General features: G+C 51.8%; 1 protein-coding gene across 1 annotated transcript; it reads left to right on the forward strand.

The window, feature by feature from the left end:
• Nucleotides 1-18,925: 18,925 nt before the first annotated feature.
• Nucleotides 18,926-19,660, forward strand: NEUROG1 (neurogenin 1; the record flags this gene model as incomplete). The annotated part of the gene is made up of 1 exon (XM_082835289.1): nt 18,926-19,660. One exon carries the CDS (start codon nt 18,926-18,928, stop codon nt 19,658-19,660), a length of 735 nt encoding a protein of 244 aa, XP_082691415.1.
• Nucleotides 19,661-24,994: the final 5,334 nt, after the last annotated feature.

A 24,994-nucleotide genomic window follows, 5' to 3' on the forward strand; every position in this document is an offset into this window, starting at 1 on the left:
CTCTGGGGGGCACCATGCAGAAGAATGAGAGGTAGAGCAGATCTGGGGGCACCCTGTATCCAGAACAATACACCACCAATTGTTTTAAAAAAGAATATATTCTAAGCACAAGTGCATATGTATATTTCCAGAAGAGCCCCCAAGGAACTGGTAACAATGGTTACCTCCAGGGAAGGATGCTGAGCAACTGAGGTCAACCAACAGAGACTTTCTTTTCATTAGACTCCCTTTCATATTGTTTGATTTTAATTCCTGTGCATATATTATGTTTTTTAAAAGGAGCAAGTTCTTTTAAAGGGCAATGCTTTACACATTTGGTTTTCTAGAGCTCTCTATTTCATGGGACAGGAACTGGCTGCCACAGTGCATGATTTCAGGGAGCACCAACTGCTAAGGAGAGATTCCTCCCTGAATAATGAAATGCAGCGACCTGCTGGGGACGATGCTCAAGTCCCCATGATACAGGGAAGGATCTGCATCAGGGGAAGACATGGACTTGGGAGGTGGACTCTGCCTCCGATTGGCTCTGGGAACCCTGCAACCCCGCTGAGCTTCACGGCCCTGGACTGAGATGGAATAAACCACCACTAACTTATTGGGGCAGAATGGGGCTGGTTTGTGTGCCAAGGAGGGGATTTCCTTCAAGGCAGAGACACTGCAATCCCTGTCAAGGGACTGGGGAGGTGCCCTCTAAGCGCTTTTCTTTCCAAGTCCTTTGCACCCACCTCTGGACCCCCTGGGCCTTCCCGGCTGGAAAAGCCTTCCAGGAGGGAGCAGATGCCTCTGGGAGGCGGGCGAAGAGCTCCACCTTGTGGCTGCTCCAACAGCTCCCTGGAGGTGGCAAAGGATTCCCCAAGTGAACGCAGGGCTTGCAAAGGCTCCAAACGCAGACTTCACTCACAAATTCACCCAACACCTTCGACACCTTCGCCTCCTCCATGCTCACTCCCTTTCATCACCTGTGCCTACAGAGGAAGAGGCACCTTGCGAAGATTAGCCCAGGTCCCGCCCAGGACCGTGGTTGCACGTCAACTCCTAAAAGCCCCTCGGCTGGTCAGGAGGGAACCTCTCGGAGGCCCTCAGACAAAGCCACATCCACCGGCTGAGGTCCTCAACAGGACAAAATACCGAAACAGACGCTACAGCATCTCTGTTCTACATTTAATAAGCCAATGCTTTGAACCTCTGCCAAGATACTTAATGAAGTTTTGTCACAGGACCCATAAGATTTGGGGCAGACTTTTAAAAACATTAATTCATACTGTAATAACGCTGTGATCTAGAAACAAAGGCAAGTTCAAAGTTGTATGCTACACATCTTCTCTTCAGCCAGTTGTTTGTAATTGTAAACTCATTGGAGACAATGTTCAAATTTAAATGGCAGCCCCTCCCTGAATGGGAGGCAGGGCCAACCGACTCCCCAGCTCCTCTCTTTGGAGCACTGGTTAAGAGGCTTGCACAGAGAACTGGGACACACACAGCTCTAATTCACTCACACAAGATGTCTGCGAAAGCACATGCAGGAGGCCGAGGGGAGAGGCCAGCCTAGAGGACCCAGATTCCACACCTGCCACCGAGGGACCAGGGATGCTTCTGGTAAAGCTGGAGCTGGAAAGGGCCTGATCCATCAGCCTCCTGGTGACCCCAGCCAGGAACTGAGGCCCAGAAAGGGGACAGGTCTCAGCCTAGACCCAGAATGGTCCCCAGCTCCCTTGAATGTTCTTTTGTGGAGCTATGCTGTCTCTGGTTGAGCCTCAGAGAAAGATCATCTTTATTGTGACAGAAAGGTGGAGGGAGGCCATGGCCACCTGACTATACTGGACCCCATTCCCTGGGAAATGATGTGAGCTTTCCCGTGTTCAGCATCATGGTCATAGGGGCTGAGTTCTGGAAGGCATCCCGTAGTTCACCTTGTCCAGCCTTCTTATTTCACAAACAGGTCAACTGAGGTCACAAAGGGTACACAGCCTAGTTATGAGGCCTCAGCGGGGGCTGGGGGACAGCAGCCTAGGAGCACCCTATGTAACAACAGGAAGTTGAGTCCCCAGTGACCGAGGCCCCACAGGGTCGTATATGTCAGATCTGCTCTGGTGGACAGAGCTAGGCCTGGGACACGGGCAGGGGATGAGGGGGCAGAGTGCAGGCAGGAAGATCAGGGCCATGTCTGACGCCACCCACACCCCTGCACCGTAAAACCCGGAAGCAACAACCAGGGTGCAGAGAAAACGGTTTCTTACACTAATTTCAATGGAGACTACAAGGAAGAAACAGAAGGCACATCTTTCTTTTTTTAAAATGAACATAGAGCCCTTGAAAAATAACACATGCTTATGCTGAACATTAAAAACAAACAGCCATTTCTCCTTGATTCTCTGTGTTAGGGGTGCATTTGCTCACCACTCATGCTCTAAGTCTCCACGTAAGTACTCCCTTCGCCCTGAAGCCTTCATCCTAGTTCTGCCAGGCAGATCTGAGTGATTCCCTCAAGTGGGGGACACCCACTAGCCCCCTGCTCTCTGCCACCGTGGCGCTGGTCACATTCCCATCTCCTCACCAGATGGTGAGCCCCCCCAAGGGCAGAACCTGGGGCCAAGGCTTCTCTGGGACACTCCCAGGGCTCAGCCCAGCACCCAAACCTAGTAGGAATTCAGTCAATAATAGAGACCAACCAAATGAACAGCTACCTGGACTCATCACTAATTATAATAAAGCACAGAAAGCTCATGCATGCAACTTTGTGAATCTCGTGGGAATCAGAAAACACGGATGAACAAAGTCTAACAACAATCCTTCGAGGGACAAGTTGTCTCACACATACAAGGTTTACAGGTTTCCAATTCATAGGATAAAAGGTCTCCTCTCTCAGATTCTACAACTCTGGGCTTCACGTGACCCACAAGGGCTTACCAGCTCCGGACCCAAGGAAGCAAAGACCCAGGGGAGGATAAGTGGTGTTAAGCCGCAATGCGATCAGAATTCCATTTTATTTTTTGTTTGTTTATAATTTTCCTTTTTAAAACCATTAACCTGAGGACTTCCCTGGTGGTGCAGTGGTTAAGAATCCGCCGGCCAGTGCAGGGGATATGGGTTCAAGCCCTGGCCCGGGAAGATCCCACATGCCGTGGAACAACCAAGCCTGTGCACCACAACTACTGAGCCTGCGCTCTAGAGCCCGCAAGCCACAACTACTGAGCCCACGTGCCACAACTACTGAAGCCCTCGCGCCTCGAGCCCGTGCTCCACAACAAGAGAAGCCACTGCAATGAGAAGCCTGTGCACCGCTACGAAGAGTAGCCCCGCTCACCACAACTAGAGACAGCCCGCGCACAGCAACAAAGACCCAGCACAGCCAAAAAAATAAATAAATAAAATAAATAAATCTATTTTTTAAAAAAGTTAACCCGAATATGGGATTTATACACTTAATTTAAAAATTAAAAAAGATAAGAAGATATAAGATGATTGGTCTCCCTCCCATTCCTGTCTCCCACCCACTCGCTCAGGCAACCGCTGTGTTAACAGTTTCCTGTGCATGTTCCAGAGTTTCCTTTGGCGCAGACAAACAAGATGAGTATTTTATATCCCCTCGTCCTTTCACATAAACCACGGCGTGCTGTGCACACTGTTCTACACCTTAATCTTTGCTGTTGATTTGTTTTGCTCTTTATACACCTTGGGGACTTTTCCATACCCCCGTATAAAGACCTTGCTCCTTATTTTCTTACAGCTGTGTAGCATTCCGTGATACGCATGCAACATATTTACCAACCCTCTACTGATGGACACATGGGTCGTTTCCACCTTTTAAATTTCAAACAATACTGCAGTGAAGAACTTACAACATTTCACAGTTACGCACAAATACTTGCTTGCTCAGGTTTTGCCTCTTTGCTGGAGCCTCTCCCAGCTTCTCGAGCCTTCCTAGATCTCTCACTTTTTCCACATCCCCATTTTTATTTTCTGAGATCCCCTGGTGTGCCCATGAGGAAGACAGAGTGGGGAGCCCAACCTCCCAACTCAGCCCTCTCTATTCTGGAGGCAAAGCTGTGCCTCCGAGTTCTCCTGCATTCCCTCCAGCCCTCAGCCCACTCCTCTTGCCACATCCTCGCCCACCAGCCCAGTGCAAGCCTGCACATCCTGGGGGTGACCGAGAAACGCTTCACCAGGGATGGATCCAAGTGTTCTCGAGTTGTCGTACAACCACCACCCTTTTTCACCAACAGGTAGCGCTGTTTTCCACCTTTAGACAGCTAAGATGCTCTAAAGGAAGCCCTGCTCATCAAAGAATAATAAACTCCTTAGGATGCGGTATAGCTTTAATAATGACTTTTCAGTATATGATTGTCCACACTTCGCTCTACATGATCTTCCCAACAGCCTACACTGTAGGCCATGACTACAATTTTCTCTGGTTCCTCCCTTCTCTGTCCTTTCCATGTAGCAGGTGTGCGCAGTTTGTACTACATATTGGGAGACAGAATCACCTAATGGTTATGAACCTGGGGTCTTGAATCAGACTTATGTTCAAAACCCAGTGACACCGCTGACTTGCTCCACGACCTTTGGCAACTGACTTCACCTGTCTGACCTCTGCATGACTAGGAGTATGACAGTGCACACCTCATCCAGCTGGTGTGAGGAGTAAATCAGGTGTAACATGAGCACAGTGTTCGGCACCTGGTGAGCCATCAGTAGACGCCTGTTCTTACTCATGTTATGCTGATATGCATTGTTTGTCCAAGGTTTGCACCTCACTCCTGAAGGCTTTCTTAACATACCCTGGTCTTCCATCAGTTCTTCACACAATACAAGTTTGTTCCTGCCCCCGAGTCAGCACTTGCTCGGGCCTCTGCCTGGAATGCTCTCCCTCTAGCTCTCTCCATGGCTGGCTCCTTCTCATCCTTCAAGTCTCAGCTTCCACGTCATCTCCTCAGAGATCTCTGCCTCCTCAGCTGGAGTAGGTTTCTCCTGTTTTTCCTCACAATGGCACCCTGTTTATTTAGCACTCGTTACCCTCTGCTGTCATCTTAAATGTTTCTTCATTTTTGTGACTGTGGGCTGTTTTCCTGTTGGAAAGTTCCAGAAGAGCAGCTCCGTTGGGTTTTCCAGCACTACACACAGTGACCCCTGCACCTGCGAGGCTCTCTGGAAACGACTGGCGGGTGATTGGCTGAGCGGGTGAGCGCATACAGGCAGAGTTGCATGAAAATGCGGACCGCTGGCTGCTCTGCATGCTTCTGTTCCGACTCCCGGACAGAATACCAGTTCTTTGAGGGCAGGAATGGGGTCTTCTTCTACACCCAACCCTCAGCTAGACCCACTGCCAGTACTCAGTGGGCAGAGTCAGGACTTAGGGGATGGCGGGGAGCAACTGAGAGGGCTGCTGAGGGTCTGAGAGGAGGGCAGGGGCCCTCACATTCCCACCCTAAACATGCCACGTGGGTCATTTCCTGGGAACAATGGAGGTGCACTTCTGGCCTCTGTTACTGCAAATGGCTTTCCCTGGAACCAGTCCCAGGTCTCTTTCTGCTGATGGTCACCCACCCAGGTGTGCCTTGTCCCCAGCAACCGCTCAGCCCCCACTCTGCTTTGAGGAGTCCCTCCTCTTTCCCGCCCCCATGAGTGTTCCGGGGATGTCTGTTTTCTGTCTGGGACTGGAAAGGCTGCCCGTGTCCACTGCTTAGAGAAGCACGTTTGCACAGATCTGTCTCATAAGGGGAAGAGACATCTCCAACTCCAGCAGGTGCAGAGGTCTCCTCTGGCACAAAAGGCGTGATTCAGAGAGTGCTGTGGGTTTGGGCATGACACAAAACCATCCTATGGGGGTCAGGCCCAAGTCAGAAATGTGATCTGTCCAGCCAAGTCAGGAAATGTCCCCTTGCCTAGAGAGAGACGCACCTTAGACACATTCCCCTCAGAAGCACACAGCCTTGCGCCATGCAGAGCTAAACCTCTCACACCTGATTCATTCTCTCTTCGGCCCAGACTTCCCTGGAGCTGGGAAGTTGACCACATATGCAAGAGCAGGGCACTCACTTCACACTTTAAAATACATTCGAATCAATGTCCCCCACCTCCACACCTGCAACAGCCACCCCCCCACCCCCCACCCCCCGCTACAGAGTAGGGCTGTGGTTTCCATTCCATGTCCCCAGACCCTAGGTGGAGCTGCCACAGAGTGGGCGTTCACAGAAAGGAAGAAAGGGGCAGGAGGAGGATGATGAGTGGTCAACATCATGGGCACTGAAGCCAGATAGCCCTGGGTTCCATCTCTGACTCTACTGCCTGCCGACCTCACGACCTCGGGCATGTGTCTCAACCTCCTTAAGCCTCAGTCTCTTCCTATTTAAAAGGCAGGGGGAAAAAAAGGCAAATAAAAACATACACCTCACAGACTTGTGAGTCATAAAATCGTGCATATTGAGAGTGCAGCTCAGTGTCAGGCTCACAAAAGTTGTTCACAAATATTATTTATATCCATATGGATGATGATGATGACGATGGATTCAGAAGTAAAGAGGAACTGGTACCAAACCCCTTGACCCTGGCCATTTCCTGCGTGCATGTAAATAGCATCTGGCCCATATTTGTTAAAGCAAGAAAGGAGACTGGGATGTTTTAGAAAGACTCCCATTTTTCTAAACAAAGCTTTCTGCATAGCCCTCAAATGAGCAGAAAATCCGGTCCCGCTGGGTTCCCAGCGCCCCCCACCTCCAGCCCGCCCAGGACTCCAGGACAGCCACCTCCGGCGGTAACAGGTGTTACCCCCTCTTCTCCCTCTCAGTGCCCAGAGAGGAGGCTGGAGCCGTCTGAGGGCGCAGAGAGAGTGCCCTGTGACCAGGGCTTTGGCAGAGCTTGCCTACAACTCAACCTGTGGCCATGGGAGCGATAGGTGGCGAAGGCGTGACCAGGATTTCAATCTGCCCTGACCACCACCCCCAGCCAGCAAGGGTAATTAGGGACCTCTCCCCCTCGGATTAAGGTGCCTCCATTTCCCACCCCACCCCATTTTATCTCCTAAGGTTACACTGCCACAGAATGAGTGAACAGGTACCCACCCGGCAAGCCCTCTGTCAGCTCAGCGGCTGAGCCCCCAGCAGAGCCTGGGACTGCGATGCCAACTTGTAGACCAACTCTTGGGTTACAAGAGGTGCAGTAATCCCAGAGAAGTGTGCAACCCAACTCCCCACTCCCCTGTGGGGAGGAAGGGCTGTGGGTGCACTCACGTTATCTTTGCTTCCCCTGCCCTCTTTTTTTCTAGGGTGGACTCCATCCCACAGACCCTTCCCCCCATGCCCCTCACTGTCACTGCTGTTATTAGGGTCATTTGGGGCCACTGGTGCTTCTCTAATGCATCCAACAAAACAAGGCTGTTAGACAGATGCATTCCACAGCAATCCACTTCGCTTAGACTGATCATGAGTAATATATTTCTGTGCCCAGACTCTGGGGGGACCCACAGTGCCCGAGCTGGAGGTGCAATGAAACGCCCGCTTTCTCCTTCGCGTATGCACACAGTAGGAGCTGCTTTTCACACTTTCCCTGCTTGCCTTTCTCACTTTAGTTCGTATGTACCCCAGCCTGCCCCAGGCCCAGGATGCCTGGCACCTGGTCTCTGCTTCTCTTTTACTATTTCTGTTTCAGAAATACTCTTTGAAGTTTCATCCTGGCCCCAATTAGCATCAGCTGGAGCACTCAGCACAGTGAAATCTAAGCACTGTTATTAAGTGAGCATTCCATCCAGAATGGCCCCTCCTCCATCCTCACCGTGCAGCATGGGGAAAAGGAATGAGGCAAACAATGACCACCCCACTCGGACTATCCAGATCCTCCCCACTTTTTTCCAACACACATTGCTAATCTGTCTTTAGATACTACGGTGTTGCACCCATTCATGAGCCTCCTGGGGTGAGGCAGCACTGGGCTCATCGGGACCTGGACCGGGTCTTCCAGGCTGTCAGAACACTGTCCTTCTGGAAAGTCGGTGTGGGCGGCGTCCTTCCTCCCGCTGTCCCCACCCCCACTTCAGATGCAAAGTGCACATATGGCTCATCTCCATCTTTGGGGGAGGTTCTGTCTAAAGTCCTCCCAAAGATTCAGATTGTATGACAAATCACGTTCTAGACTATCGCGGGCGAGAAAGGGCCGGGGCATTTGCATCATTACCCCCAGACAACAGCTTCATTAAGCTGAAAGAGAGGTTTGCAGCCGCGCGAGCTCCGCCACTGACCTGGGCCTCTCACTTCCCCATTGTCTGTGGGCTCCAGGGCTCTCGCTCCAAACCATATGGTCCGTTTGGGCATCTCACACTTTCTTCCGGGAAAAGCAGGCATGTTGGGAAGCGCTTGGGGGCAAGCCAGAGGCCTGCCTGCACCGTTCCAGGTGCGATCCTGCCCCAAAGTGGGGTCAACCTGGGCAAGGAGAGAGAAAACACCAGAGGTCAGAGAGGGCTGAGCTCTAAAAAGCAATGTGTGGGACTGAGAGGAAAGGAGTAAAGCTCCTCAGACAGAGGGCAAGGAAGATGAAAGCCTTGTCACTTGCCCCCTCAGAGAGCAGGCCGCCTGTTGTCCCCATGCTGCCTGACAGCATGTCTGACGTTAAGTCTGACAGCATCTTGGTGGGGAGAGCATGCGGGCAGCAGTATCTTCACCGCGGCCCCTTCTCAGTCCCCCAAGTATCTGGAGACCCCTCAAGGGCCCCAGACTCCAGACGCTTCTCCCTTGAAGATGGTAAGCAGAGCCACACCTGGCAGGCTGGAGTGTGAGGCAGCCATTCCCCTTCTCCAGTCCCTGAGACCCTGAACACCTCTTCCCTCTGAAGAGGATACCATTGGGTCTGGATGAAAGGAGGCTGGGAGACAGGACCAAGTCGATGAGCCTGCCCCAATCACTGTCTCTTCAAAATCCCATCTCTTCGAAACTCCACTTTGCTCCAAGCCTTTGCGAGATTCCAGACAGATGGAATGAATCCCAGAGGCCGGCATAGCCACATGGCCCTGTTTCCCCAAGGAAAGGGGGAGCTAGCACCCCTGCCCAGAGGAAGCCCTGGCTGGTCCCTGGTGGTGGTCGAGTCGGTGTGCCCTCCTCCTCATCAAGAAATGGGCCGAGGACTTCCCTGGTGGCGCAGTGGTTGAGAGTCCACCTGCCGATGCAGGGGACACGGGTTCGTGCCCCGGTCCGGGAAGATCCCACATGCCACGGAGCGGCTGGGCCCATGAGCCCTGGCCACTGAGCCTGCGCGTCCGGAGCCTGTGCTCCGCAACGGGAGAGGCCACAACAGTGAGAGGCCCGCGTACCGCAAAAAAAAAAAGAAAAAAAAAAGAAAAAAAAAGAAATGGGCCGAGGTGGGCCTCACCCGATGTTTCTTTAAGAGTAGGGGAAGAAAACAAAGTCTCGTGGCACAGCACTTCCACACCGCCAACTGGGCGGATTAGGGTCAGGATTAACGTTTTAAACTCGACTAGACTTTCTGACTCAAAGATCTCTGAGCGCTAATCGTATTACTATCTCTGGGATTATTGCTTTACTCGCGGCAGAACAGATTCTAAAATCAAATCGTTGAAAGTACCCTCCTGTTTTCTCTCCACTCCTTTTCGGGGGTTTGTGGCTTGTTGAGGAGACGACTTTTAAAAGTTGAATCTCACTGAATAGTTCTCTCCTTCCCCGCGCCAGGCAGCGGAAAGAAGACGGGCGACACGGTTCCTTTATTCCCGCCCACGCCTGCTCCTAATTCCTGGTAATTTATCCCATATTAAAACTTCTTTAAGTAAGAATGGACAAGGATCAGCACCTGCTATGCAAATGCGGCCAAATCCAGCCCGGGCCGGGGGCGTGTGCGCCCGCCCGACCGCGAGCGGCCATTCATCGCTCCCAAGGCGCCGGCGCGCCCTTCATATGGAAACAGGGCCGAGGGCCTGACAGATTGCGACGTGTTCTTCGGGCAGGGGGGCGGGGGCCGGCGGGGAGGGGGGACCGAGTGACAGAACGCCCTCCCGCCTGGAAGACGCGCCAGCGGGGAGAGCTGGACCTCTCCCGCGGGTTTTCTTCGCCCGTATTTTTTCTTGGACGCATCTTTTATCATTTGTCTTCTTGTTGGCCCTATTTTAATGCTAACACCCGTATTCCCCGATTTCGTCCTTATTCTCCAGGAGAGCATCTGAAGGGTCCTAAGTGGACCACGGCCCCCGCGGCTGCGCAGGCGCGGTGGGCGCGGGGGGCCGCCCCCGAGCTCGCCGGAGCCGGCTGGGGAGGGGACAGGTGGTTGTCTTGGGGCCGCGAGCCAGCCCCAGGGCCAGGCGCGGGGCTGGCGCGGCGCGGCGGGCCTACCGGATGACAAGGATTAGTTGGGTGGGGACCTTTGAAGCCACGTCTCTCCTCACGTGGCCGGCAGCCGCGGCGCAGTCGCCTCTCGTGCGGCCCTAATCCCCTCACGCGGCTCAGGAGGCGAGCGGGCCTGGCAGGGGAGTCGGAGGCCGCGCGCCCGGGAGCCTGACGTCCGTACAGCCCCGCGCGCGCGCGCGCGCGCGCGCGCGCCCAGGGATGCGCCCCCGCCCAGCTCCGCGCAGTGAAAGGAGCCGCGGCGCCAAGGTAGCCGGCGCGAGGAAGAAGACCCCGTTCTTCCAGTCAAGGAGTCTTTATTTGTGGCTCCATGAAAGAAGTCGAGGAAGGCCGGCTGCCCGGGGCCGGAGCAGACCCGCTGCGGCAGTGGCGGCGAGGGTGGGGCCTCGGGCGCGGCCGGCGTCCCAAAGAGATGCAAAGCGATCGATACATTGTTCAGCCGCCGCCGGCTCGCTACGGCCCTCGGGGGCATAGAAAATGAGACACTTTCTTCCCCCCTTTAACTCGAGGGAAGTACCAATAATTCATGTATGTTATAATTCTTCATTGCCCCTAGGTAGTCTGGGAAAACTGAAAGAAAAGAAAATGCCAGAAAGTTATGGTAAAACTTAAGATGCGGCCGAAGTCGCTTTCTTTGCCCCTGCTGCGAGTGTTTGAATAAGAAGAATGCTCCTGGACTGTAACAAGCAAAAAGAATGAAGAAGACAAAAGATTTCCAGAAAAAGGTTTAGCTAGAAGACAAGGCAAGTGAAACTGAAAGGAGAAAAAAAGCATTTACAATGGAAACAATAAGTGTACTAATCGCTTTGATATATTATACAAGCCCAAAGACCCAAAACATTGTGTAATTATTTATAAATGACTTCTCCACTCCTGTGTATAATGCAGAGGAAAGAATAAAACTGCAGGCTACTCTCTAAACTATTTCTAAATAGACCTGGTTCAAAAGAAGGCAGAAGTGTTTGAAATAAAATAATTAATGGTGGATTTTATGGTTGTCTCATTAAAACATTTTAATTACTACAAACAAAATGCATTTGTGTTCGAACCCAACGTGACTTTATGTAGCCGAGCATTAAGGTAGAGAAAAGCAAAAAGGCAAACACTTCAGCTATTTCTCCATTCTCTGTGTTTATATCTGAATTCTCTCCCTAACCCAACAGTTAAATTCCGTTCGGATGAGTCTCCCTGCGACTTCTTTTGTACACACCGAAGAGAATACACTCACACATCACACAGTTTTCCCACACTTGACTCACAAGCATCTTGGGTGGGGGGTGATTTTTTTAATCTCAACTGAAGACGTTCTTAAGAATTCAAAAACATGAAGTGGACCAAGATGAAACTGCTCAGCGAAATTAACTCTGGCTTTAGCAATATCCTGTGGCAGGTGCAGCCTGGATTTGGGGAGCTAAATCTAGTGACAGCGACAGCAGGGGTTATGTTGTGTGTGTGTGTGTGTTGATCTAAGCCCAGAAGATTTGACTTCAAAAAATCTACAAAAGCAAAATTCAGAGGCTTTGAAGGAGGTTCTGGATTGATTGGTAGCCTCAAGCAGCTGATGTGAGAATGATTGCAGGCCTCCCAGCTGAGGAGGGGCGGGGGTGAGCACCTTCTGCCTGCTCCCTCTTCATTTCAGGGCCGGCACCCTTGCAGGCCCTCCCTGCATAAGTGCACACATCCCCTTCGCCTCCCCCACTCTACTCTGGGCACAAAAAGGACATTGTTTCACCCAAGACTGGCCCAAACTAAAAAACGCACTTCAAACCAAGCCACCCCAAGCACGCATTGTCCCCCTGCCCCACACATAGGCTTGAGAACTAACTCCATTCGAATTTGAAAAATTCTTGTGGAAAGAATTTATCCGGCTGCAGAGTTGCCCAGTGTGTCTTTGGAGGGCATTTCTTTCGCAGCACTAGAATAAAGTAGATTTGTACCAGGACTTCCCCTGGAGGCCAAGATTCATCCCACACGTAGGCAGACTGTACACAACCAAACACGTCAGCGCACAGTGCCAAAGGATATTCAAGCAGACATCTCCGAGGTGGGAAATGCATACAGCCGGCACTGTATTTAGCAGGGCAGGGGCCGAAGGGGCCTCCACGGATTTCTGGAAACCATGGATAATTTGCCATTTTCCTTGCTCTGTCACTGAAAGACCCCTCTGTTTCCCCCCTCCTGCCTCGTTTCCCCCCCTTTTGCCCCCCTTCCACAACTGTCATGGGTCATCAGTAAAGAAAATAGGGAATTGTTTCTCCTTTCCATTCCCCCAACCCCACCCTGCTTCTCTCAGATGGAAACGCATATCTGCGGGTGTATTTAACCGACTGAAAGGAACACTGCACACCTCTGGGGCCCACATCATCCTTCATCCCGTCCTCTTGAGTAGCTGCACCTTTTCTTCCTTTTTTCTAAAAAGATTATGACATTTTCTTTCCAAAATGCCACCCACGAAACCAATGCTCTCCCCTCCCCGCAGGTAGCTCCAGAAAGAAAAGGATGATGGAAACGGAGCAATTTTGTTTAGAAAGGGTGGCCCTCTCCATAGCTTTACTTTGTGTAAAAATTCCCATCAAGGCCACCCCTGTGGACATCAACACTGTCCAGTGACCTTATAAACTCAGTGCTGTGCACTGTCCATGGCCAGACCCAGATGGATGAGTGGCTTAGTCAGGTGCCAGCACCATTCCCCTCTCCTGTCATAACTGCTCCTGAGAACTCAGGTATACTGTGAGAAAAGAACTTTGCCTGTAACCTCACAACATTCAGATACATGCCGGTGCCACAGCACTCTTACTATTCTGTCTAATCAATTGGAGTGGGTGGGGAATAATCAATCTCAGCTAAAACAATTTGGAGGCAAATGACAAAATGCAATAGTGTCCTTCCCCACTCCGACACATGCAGATTCCCATCCCAGCACTTCTAATTACGGGACATTAATCCCTCAGCCTCATTCCTAACACAGCACCTCTAAAAGATAGTTTGCTCAACCTTGGGCTTATGTGTTTATGACAACTGAAAGGGAGGATGGGCAAGGGGGCCACTTGACTCAGCCTCATGACCTCAGAAGGGCTGTGGGCTGCGGGTACTAACTGTGATTGAAGTCTACACGTGGTCACTGAGACACTGACAGGGACTGGAGGAGGAAGATGGGCAACCACAAATTTAAATCGGACCCACCCCTGGATCTTCATGCCTACAGGCACTATAATTTAATGTTCATTTAAAATCCAGAAATTGTCTTGGGAACAGCACAGACTGCTTTGTATTTTTATGTACTAACCACACTAATCTATTATATATAAACATTTATCATTTGCCACTATTTTCTCCTATTTTGGCCTTTGTTCACTAAAAAAAAAAAAAAAAAAAAAAAAAAAATACACCAAGAATCTCAAAAGACTCTGGAAGCATCGAATGACTTGCTCAACACTGAGAGCCTCTCTCTCCCATCTCTCCAGAAAGCTGCCCCCTTCACCAGTGTGTTGACATCAGAAAGATCCTCTCAAGAAGGAACCGAAATCACCTCCCTACTGGTTCCACAGCGGTCTTGAGTCAGACCCTCAGAGCCGCCTTGAACAGTTATTCACCTTCTGGTGTGCACCTGCACGCCTTTCCAGGACCCTCCTCTCTCCTTACGCCCCCAGTTGTCAGACAGGCAGGCAAAATTGCAGGAGGAACCCCAGTCTTGGCATCACTTGGACTTCCTCTGAGGTGTCACAGGAACACGCCCAAGCTGCCTCAAGGGCTTACGCAAGCACAGGATAGAAGGGTGGATGCTAAAGCAAGATATCTGTTCCAATATGAGGGGCAAACAGACGCCCTAGGTATAAGTCAACAGTGACTTCAGCATGTGGTCCAGATTTCCAGAGGTTATGATTCTGGGCATCCGGGGTGGGGCCCCCCATCATCACTACCACCTCAGGTGACCACAGTGTGAGAAACTCTGGCTTAATCCAGTCCCTTGGAATATCTGTACCCCCCCTTCCTCCGCCCCCCACACATTGGCAGCTGAATGGCTCACACATCAGGCAGCCAGAACGCCTGGCTCAGCCCTCACCACCTCAGTGCCTGCTGTAGGTGGTTTTATTACATGCTCACATCATATCCTATTGTGCTCTGAGAATGAGGGTTTCCACAGATGTGCTCTGTACTAGGCTCCAAAGGATTATGGGGGTAGGAGAAATTTTTATCTCCCCCAGCAAGGATATATGTCCTTCTATAAGGGGTCCAGCTGTTTTCTCTCAAAGAGAAAGCTCTGAGCCTCATAGGGAGCAGGTCTGAGCCTAAGACACCATCTCATTCTCATCTTCCCAGGGTTCAGTTCCATCCTTAGTGGCTCACTTGTAGGAAGGGCCCCCAAGCCTCAGGTGCACTTACTTATTCAAAACATAAGGGACAGGCACTAATGTCCAGGGAGGAGCTGCCCCATGCACTGTCCCAAAGCCAGGAGCAGACAGGGCAAGGCTAAGATGCCTGCCTGGTCAGGTCAGTAAGGCTCCGGCCGAGGTGGGGGACAAAGGCAGGAGAGCACAGTCACCGCTAGCTCATGAGGTGCCTTTGTGCACATGTGAAAAGCATGGCTTAGCAAGTGCTGGAGAAGCTAGATTTTAGCCCCGACTTGCCCTGGATGCCCTTGTGCAATAAACCACTGGAACAACTGTGACAGCCCTGCTCAGAAAGAAGCAGCAGGAGAGGAGACAGAAAGGAAGGAGAAAGGTCGCCATGGCCATTTAAGGCCCATCGCAACTGTCCCCTATCCTCATTAACTAGACCCCCCAGAGAAGCCCCATTCAGACTGGCTGCCACAGTCATCCTTACCCCTACCTTCTACCTAGATTCTATTCTATTCTATTCACATCCCATCCCCTTCAAGGCCTCTCAAGTCCCCCTCTCCCAGGAAGCCTTCCCTGACCATCCCCTTCCCTTTGGCGGGTGCACAATGCCCTTCAGATCTATTCCCTTAGTGGGGCCCCAGCACTTCTCTCAGCCAGTGGCAGGTCACCTTTCTGTGGCCACGTCTCCCCTGCCCCAAGACTCTCCACAGAGCACCTGGCACCGTGCAGGTGGCATGCAGTAGGTGTTTACTGTGTATTGACTGATTAATTGTGATGGAAAAACATGGAATGGGGGCTGAAAAGACCCCTGAATCTGGTCCTAATTTGACCACCAGTAATCCCTGGGATACCTGGAGAAAAGACCTCCCCATCTGCTGCCCCAGTTTCCCATGTACAAGGTGCAGCAGATGGATGAATAAACTCCAAGGGTTCTGCCGACCTTGAACCCTAGGCTTATGAGGCTCAGAGCCGATGGCCCCCCACCAGCCAGGTTTTCCCCTCTGTCACCCCAGTGTCTAGCACAGCGCTTGGCCCAGAATAGGCAAGCAATACAGCATATGGGTTGCCTCTTTCTCTATGCTTTGGCAACCTTAGTGTTTAACTTGGTGCCTTATTTAGCAAACCACAGACATCAAGCTTGACCAACTCAAGCAAAAAAGCCCTACTGGAAAAGGCCTACTATGGAGGTTCTCACGCAATCAGTGGGTAGGCTGGAGAACCAGGCTTGGAAAATGGGGGTGTGGGGGGAAGGAGGTGCAGATCCACAGCTGAAAACGCTCAGGGAAAAGCTAGGTCAGGACACCCACTGGTTCCTGGCCACCTCTGCCACCACTGGCCACTGCCCTTCTAAGCTGCTGCTACAACACAAGTGTACTCTGAACTGTCACCAGCTCAGAGCCTAAGTTCCAAGTGGGGCATGCAGTTAACCCACAGCCACACCCTAACTGCCAGGAATGGGGAGAGAGGTGTTCATGCATTCACATTCCTCAATGGGAAGGGTCTTCAGGGGCAAGGCAGTCAAGAAATGATAAATGATTCAGATGACTCTGTTCCCTTGACCAAACAGATTCTCTCTTCTAGTAATTTGGAAAAGAAGCTGTAGTACGTTGAATAGTGGCTCCCAAAAGATATGTCAGCCCAGAACCTAAGAATGTGAACTTATTTGGAACAAAGGTCTTTGCAGCCGGAATTAAGGTAAGGATTTCAAGAAGAAATCATCCTGGATAAAGGTGGGTCCGAAATTCAAGTGGCCAAGAGACAGAAAAGAAGACACAGAAACACAAAGGAGAAAAATACAGACGTTGAAGTGGTGCATCTACAAGCCAAGGAATGCCAAGTGTTGCCAGGACTCACCAGAGGCTAGAAGAGGCACTGACCGGATTCTCCCTCAGAGCTGCAAAACGAGCCAACCATACTGAGGCCTTAATTTCAGACTTCCAGCCTCCTGAACTGTGAGAGAATAAATTTCTGTTGTTCTAAGGCCCCTAGTTTGTGGGAATTTATTACAGCAGTCTCAAGAAAATAATATAGGGGCCCAGAGGTATCATCAGGTCGAGGCTGGTGGTAACGTGCTGGGTCCATGGGGAAGCTGATACAGGGAGAGAGACACAGGGCAAAAAGCAGAGTGAGGACTCCGGGCTCCTGCAGGATCCCACAAATGCCAGCAGCCTTTGGGTTCTTTGAGATGCCCAGTATTACCTACCAATTTCCCTTTCTCGCTCAAGCTGATTAAAGTCACTTTTGTGACTTCTAGCAAAACTGTTAGAGCCCTTGTATACATGTCCAGCCTTCCCCTCAGGTTCAAGTATGTGTGGGGTGCAGCAGCGGGGAAGGGAGGGCTGAGTCGAGTCCAGTGAGCTGGAAGACAAGCACTGGTCAGGGAATTCCCTGGCAGTCCAGTGGTTAGGACTCCGTGCTCTGCCAAACACGCGGGGTTTGATCCCTGGTTGGGGAACTAAAATCCCACAAGCCACGGGGTGGAGCAAAAAAAAAAAAAAAAAAAAAAGACAAGCACTGGTCAGCCACCCAAGATGGAATCTGCCTCCAAATGGCATCCCTTCAGAAAGGGACAGTGTCCCAAGCAGAGTCACTCGGGCTCTGAGGACAGGTCAGGCACCAGGCCCAAGGCCACCGCTGAGATATGGTGAGGAGGCTGAAACTTTTCTGAAGGTGTTCATTTTGTTTTTAACTCCCCACCCCCATAATCTGGTGCTGTTCCTTCGTGACTATTTTCCCCTAAGCACAAAATTGCGGGTGTCTGGGTCTCTATCGCTCCAGAGCCAGCGTTGGTGACCAGAGAGGAGCTACTCGTAACATGCAGAGTGGAAACCTTCTGCTGGGACGGGCACTGTTACCTCACTAAGAGGGAGAAGGGATGGGGGGCGAGGGGCTCCACTGAGTGCTTGCTACCGTCTCTCCTGGGGCGGGAAAGCCTCGCTGGCTATCGAACCTGAGGGGGTCTCAGAGGCTGCAAGTGCCGCTCCAAGAGACGCAGCACAAAGAGTGGTGAGGGTGGGCGCTGGGGGAAGCGGCGAGGGCTGCCGGAGAGAAGGGGATTCGCATGCCTCTGTTACTTTAAGAAGCTTCGGACAGTGTTGGGGGCGGAGGGTAGTTGGAGGGTTACGAGGGTTCGGCCAAGACGCCACTCAACTTGGGAAAGCATCCATGCCTTCGCTTTCCTCGCTGCCCCCCCCCCCCAGGCGCGCCCGCACCCTGCCCTAGGTGAAAGTCAATAGAGCCATTCCCCTACTTCTTCACCAACCTGGACGAAGCAGAGGTGCCTGTCTCCGCCCTCTGCCCTTTGAGCCACTCTCTGGTTTTCTTAAATAGGGTTTTCCCCGGGTTCCCAGGGCGCTGCATCTCGCAACCATTCCTGGGGCGCTGGGTCACAAAAGCGCCCTGCCACGTGTCCCAAGAACATCATCTTACATCATCCTCAACAGGGTAGACTTGTGCCCCATTTTACAGATGGGGAAAGTGAAGTCAAATCACTAGCCCAAACTCACGCAGCCACTCAGCAGCCTGAGGAGAGGGAGCGAACCCAAGCTCTCAGCGGGCTCCAGGTTTTCGCAACTCGCTGCGCGGCTCACACTTTCCGCCCAGCGCCCCGCCTCCCCATCCCACCCCAGCTAGGGGCTCCCTGCCCGCCCCTGGAGGAGCGTGCCTCGGCGGCTAATCGCCGGCCGCCCCCGCCTCCGTTTCACTGCCTAGAGACGCCCGGGCCGGGTTAGTCCGGAGACCGCCCCGGGGCCGCGCGACGCCGCCGATTGGCCCGCGGTAATTACGGGCACGCTCCGGGAGGGGGGAGGGGCGGCGTGGCCCCCCGCGAGCATAAATTATGCAAATACCCGGGCGCCGCACGGGGCTGACCTGCCGCCAAGCTCCATTCACGGGGGCTGCCTCGGGGGCGGAGGTGGCTAGGGAGGGGGGCGCCCATTGTTGCGCCGAGTACTTAAGGGGTCCTGAGGCCGGTCGTGTGCCACACTCGGTACTCACACGAGCTGATCTGATCGCCGGCGAGATCACTCGGGAGACCGGCGGGAGCGTGGCCCCTGCAGGCGAGGCGAGGAGTTGAGGCCAAGTTCCCGGTGCGCCCCTGCGCCCTTCCAGCCCTTGGCGCCCGCAGCCGGCACAGAGTAGACCCGGGCCATCCGGAACGTAAGTGCGCCCCGACGGCCCTGCCCTCAGCCCGGGCTCCTGCCCTCTAAGCGCTCTCTTAGCTGTCCATCGGTCCTGCACAACTTCACGATGCCAGCCCCTCTGGAGACCTGCCTCTCGGACCTCGACTGCGCCAGCAGCAGCAGCACCAGCGACCTGTCCGGCTTCCTCACCGACGAGGAGGACTGTGCCAGGCTCCAACAGCCCACGTCCGCCTCGGGGCCGCCCATGACGGCCCGCAAGGGCTCACCCGGGATTCCCGGGGCGTCGGACACTCCTCGTGCGCAGGACGACGAGCAGGAGCGGCGTCGGCGCAGGGGCCGCGCGCGGGTGCGCTCCGAGGCGCTGCTGCACTCGCTGCGCAGGAGCCGACGCGTCAAGGCCAACGACCGCGAGCGCAACCGCATGCACAACTTGAACGCGGCGCTGGACGCGCTGCGCAGCGTGCTGCCCTCCTTCCCCGACGACACCAAGCTCACCAAGATCGAGACGCTGCGCTTCGCCTACAACTACATCTGGGCTTTGGCCGAGACTCTGCGCCTGGCCGACCAGGGGCTGCCCGGGGGCGGTGCCCGAGAGCGCCTCCTGCCGCCGCAGTGTGCCCCCTGCCTCCCCGGGCCCCCGAGCCCCGTCAGCGACGCGGAGTCCTGGGGCTCCGGGGCCGCCGCCTCCCCCTGCGCCGCTGCCGCCTCGCCACTCTCTGACCCCAGTAGCCCCGCCGCCTCCGAAGACTTCACCTATGGCCCTGGCGACCCCCTTTTTTCCTTCCCGGGCCTGCCCAAAGACTTGCTCCACACGACGCCCTGTTTCATCCCTTACCACTAGGGCCCCTTTTGAATACCGTTACCGTCCCCCTCCCCCAGGCGACGGACAGTAGGTGGGGGCCCAGTTGTGGCCTTGGGACCCCAGGTCCAGGCAGAGGAAGAAACGGGAGCTTTAAAGGGGTAGGGGATACCTGAGCCGCTTGTTAGGTCGCTGCACCCTCGCAGTGGCTGCCCCTTAGTCTGTTTCTCCAGCCCTCAGCCCCGGGCCCCTCCTGCCCGCCCCTAGACGGCCTTTCCTTTTGCACTTTCTGAACACCACAAAACCTCCTTTGTGGCTGGCTCAGAGCTGACCCCAGCCACCACTTCAGTGTGATTTAGAAAAGGGACAGATCAGTCCCTGAAGACGAGGTGAAAAGTCAATTTTACAATTTGTAGAACTCTAATGAAGAAAAACGAGCATGAAAATTCGGTTTGAGCCGGCTGACAATACAATGAAAAGGCTTAAAAAGGAGAGACAAGGAGTGGGCTTCATGCATTATGGATCCTGACCCCCACCACTGCAGGCTTGCTCTAGGAAGAACCCGAGACTCTTGCGTAGCTATTCAGGCACTGGGCTGGAGAGTACTTTAATTTATTCAAGATGCTTCATTCATATGAAAATGTATTTTTGTACATAAAGAGTTTATTCTATTATTATGAGCTATCAAAGTTTACATTTTTGTACTGCAGATATTTCGTGTAAATAAAAAATAAATAAAAAAGAAAATAAGTCATCAAGTGTCTTGCCTGATGTTGGTGTCTCTGGGATTTTTCTTCCCTTCCACTCGCTGTTCAACCACGAAAGTGAAACAGTATCCCCACCCACCTTCAAAACTCCAGTCCTATCTCAAAACAATTAAAAATAAAATGCACCTGATTTCCACCAAGATATGGATACAGAGAGACTAGGGCATTTGAGACCCATCATTTCCTTTCACTTTGTAAACACATGAGAGATCTTTCAGCTCCCCATAAGCCAATTAAGACTTTTTAGTGGGGAATTAGCCCCGATCTGCAGCTACCTGTAGAGGTAGGGGCGGTGGGAGAGTCTTTCTTTTGAGGAGCTCCACATCAGCTGGCTCTGTGTTTCAAAGAGAGGGGATTAAAAAGATCAATACAGTATGACCACTGGCTAGGAAGTCCCAGTGACAGGTGGGCCCAGGCTGGGCAAGCAGAAGGGTCCACTCTTATAACAGCGTATTTAGAGGGGGAAATTGATTTGTAAACAGCGCCTCCAAACTGTTGTTCATTGAGGCTGGGATCACCCTGGCTGGGAGGTATGGGATGAATTATGCCGGTGTGGTGTCCCTGGATGGGTGTGCAGCTGCCTAAAATTGTGAGGGTGTCCTCACCTCTCCCTCCCCCCACCCAACACACGCTGTGCCAGCAGTGTCCACAGAGGGGGGCACGCGGTGGACTCAGTCCTGGCTTGTTCAGCTAGCCAGGGGCAACAGCCAAAGCTTTCATTTGCTGCCAGAGAAATCAGCCGCCCAAACTCAGTGGGGATTTTTCTGGCCGTGGTGTGTTTGTCTGTTGTCTGACAATTAGCTAACAGCACAGACCAGTAGCGGCTTTTGTTTTAAATCTCCGAATGTGGATAATTACAAGAGATAGTTCCTAAAATGCAGTTGCTGCCTGTTCCTCCAGCTCGTAAGTTACCCCACATTAAGACCAATTTTTTTTTCATTGGTTTCCCCTTTTCATGAATATAATTATTTACAAGGAGGAGGTAGAAATGGGTTCAAGAAAATAGTATGCTATAGCGTTAGAGAAATCATATCGGTTTAGGAGGTGAATAGAAGCAGAGGCCAAAAGTAAGGCCACTAATAGCATTTTTCCCTTGTGGAAATGTTCCCCTCCTCACACACATGTCCTGATGAGCTGGATCCACAGAGTCAGATGCTGGGTCCCCAGCAGTCATTGCTAAGTCCAGCTATGGTCAAGGAGCCCTCTTTCATATAAAAAGGCTCCTTTTCAGAAGGTTCTGAAAAGTTGGATGCTCTCTCTAACTGCCCTCAGAGCAGAGACAGAGTCTTCCAAGAAATCTTCGGAAGTTATGAGGGCTCAGAACTGAGTTGCTTCTGCTAAAAGATCCAAGGAAAAAGTTGTGTCTCCTGAATGACCCTGCCCGGGGCCCCACTCTATTGTCTGTCTCAGAATTAATTCACTCTACCAGCTTTGCATTTTCCTATAGCAAAAGGCACAAATGGTCTGCATCAGATTTTCTGCTCTCCCGTGCATAGGATGCTTGAAAGTGCCTCCCTCCAGCTTTCTAAGGGGCTCAGGCGGGGTCTGCGAGAAGGCAGGTCCCCTACGGAGATGCTGCTCAGCCGTGGTGTAGGTGCACATATCTGGGCTAAGGGAAGAGAAAGGCTGATGCGTATCACTGTCCAAAAGCCTTGGGAAAACCACCAGCAGACAAACATCCCACACACCCCGGGCATCCTGGAGCCAACGGCTGCAGTAGAACCTTTGTCTTATACAACTGCCTACAGCCAGCACTGAAAAGGAAAACACCACTACCTCCAAGACTGAAGAAGAGCAAACGGTACTCCCAACTCTGTTACCAAAATAGGATCACAACTCAAGGTACAGATCCCAGAGCACCTTCCAACTAAAGAAGTATCTTTAACAGCATGGATTGCTGGAGGGAGTCTCCACCTCTGCCAGTTAATACTGTTCTTTCTTCCACAGAAGCAAGTGTATAAGTATGGCCTTCGTAGCTCCCAAAAAGAAGAAAAGAAGTATGGTGATTTAAAACGCTTATCCCCAGCCCAGGGGCCTCTTTCTTCCTGCAGCAAACTCTCTGTTCATCCACCGGCGCTGTGAAGGCAGGCTGGGGTTACCAGAGTATTCTAATGAACCACAGAGCAGAGAACAACCCGCTGACAGCCACGATTCACTTCCTCAACAGAATCTTCCACTGAGGAATCATCCAGCACTTAGAAAAGTTTATTTATTCTCTACCTGGATCTGTCTCTTTGCTTCTGTCTTTGTGTAATGTGTGTATTTTTACATTCTGCTTCCAAGCCTTGGAGAAACCAGGTCAGAGAAGATGGGGATGACATAGTAAAATGAAGCATTTCACTCTGCCTGTCATTTCTTTAATGACTCTATCAAGCCCTGCTGTGCGCTGAGCACTGTTCTAGGCACTGGGCTGACCAGGACAAAGTCCTCACCCGAAAGGAAATTACACGCCAATGGGGAAAGACAAAATCAACTTATGACAGGTGGTGGTAAATGTTGAGAAAAAAAATAACATAAAATAAGCGGAATATGGAATGCCAGGGTGGATGGAAGGTTGCTCCTTTAGAAAAGATGGCCAGGGAAGGGCTTTTGATGTGATGACATTTGAGCAGAGGCTCAGATGCAGAGGGAAGGAGCAAGCCTCAGCAGGATCTGGAGGGAAGAATTCCAAGGAGAAAACACCACCCTGGCCATGCACCATCTAGTAAAGGGACGAGGAGGCTGATATACTGGAGCAGAGGGCATGAGGCAGGTAAGGATGGAGACAATGGGGGCAGTGCAAATCATGATTTTTTTTTTTTCTCAAGGTAATTGAAGTGTTGAAAAAAGAGGAGTGTTGTGAATTTGCTTATATTCGTAAAGGCCACAGTGGTTGTTATAGGAATAGCAGGGTTTAGGGGCCAGGGTGGAAGCAGAGACCCAGCTAAGGGCCTGCACCACATTAGTCCTGAAGAAAGGCTTACAGTGGTGGAAGGTTTTGAAGAAGGAAACAACAGGATTTGTTTTAGGGTGTGAAAGAGAGAAATCAAGGATGATTTCAAGTATCTGGGTCAGGAACAGTGAGCACACAGCATCCATCCCCAGAAGCCTCTACAAATGGTTAATATTGCCTGAAACTGCTCATTTTAGCTCCCAAAGCAAAGATGGAAACAGGAACTGCAGTGTCTATACGATAAAGACAGGTTGCTGCTAAGGACAACCATAGCTTTTTCTGGCCTCAGGGTCTAAGAGAAATGCCTCAGAGAAAAGTTATAATGGGTGGGGAGTAGGGGGAAGGGGCCCATGATGTCCAGGGCAATGTCCTCGATAACATCCTCACCATTAACACCATCATACCAGCTAACACTTACATAGCACTTATTCTGTGTTCTATGCACTTTCTAAACACACTACACATATTAATTCATTTAATTCTCACAACCCATGAGGTTGATAATATCCTTATCTCTGTTTTGCAGTTGAGAGAACCGAGGCACAAAGAAGTCAAATGATTTTCCTAAGAGCACACAGCAAGAAGTCGCGAAGGTGGGATTTGAACCCAGACAATCTGGTTCCAGCATTTCTACTGCTTCTTACATTGCCTCTCTTGGAATGAAAATGGAATACAGCTAAGCAAAAGGCATCATGGGCCACAGGCTTAGCTTTCTGAGGCCCAGCCCTATCCAGGTATAAGCTTAATCATAGCTACAGGCAAGGCCGCTGCTGCCATATGGGGCCTTTGGTTGAATGAGGAAAAGGGTTCATTCCCCGGCTCCTCCTGGTACACCAGCCCTGAGACAGGGTGCACAGCAGGGTGAGTGGACTTTCCTCTCTCCAACCCCCAACCTCCCATGGGGGCTGTGCACGGGACACAATCCCTGTGACCTGATCTAGCAGCCCTGCCTAGAAGCAAGAATAAGTCAGTGGAATGTGCCTCTTCCTGACTGAGATAGAGGAAGACTGCAGAGGGTTTGGGGTGAGTTTTCTGGCAAGGACCTGGGGTGTCACTGCTTCAGTTTGCAAGGCCAGTAGGGCTAAGAGCCTGATGGCATCCTTTTGTGAAATATCAATCTCTTCACCATTCACATTGGGCCAGAAAGGCCCCACACATTTTACCAAGGCCTAGACTTCCTTAGAAAATATTTCTGGGGTTGCTCCAACCTAGGCCAAGCAGGGAATCAAGGTTCCCAAGTTCCACTCCAAAGAACCTAATGGTGAAAATTAGAGCCTGGAAGGTGCTCCAGCCAACTTTCACCAATATCCTACATCACCCATTAACAAAGAATAAGCCCAGGTACATTGAACTGTAGGAGCTGTCACTTCCTGGGATGGCTTAGGACAAGCACTTGGCTTCAGTACTGAGCTTACCTGCTTGCCTGCTGGGCTAGTGGCCAGGACCAAATCAACCCTGGAGGCAGGATGCCAAAACTGGATGATGGGATTTCAATTATATCGCTTTGGTTTCTACCACAACCTAGCCCAGAGGTACCCAAAGCTACTGGACAAAAGAATCATCCAGGAAGCCTTTCTTCAAAAAATGTAGATGCTTGAGTCTTTCCTCCAAAGATTTTCCTTCAGAGTATCTAGAGTGAAGCCCTGGCAATTGTATTCTTTAAAAAGGTGCACAGAT

This window comes from Leucopleurus acutus (assembly GCF_964270905.1).
Source record: "Leucopleurus acutus genome assembly, chromosome: 3".
Classification (NCBI taxonomy): Eukaryota; Metazoa; Chordata; class Mammalia; order Artiodactyla; family Delphinidae; genus Leucopleurus; species Leucopleurus acutus.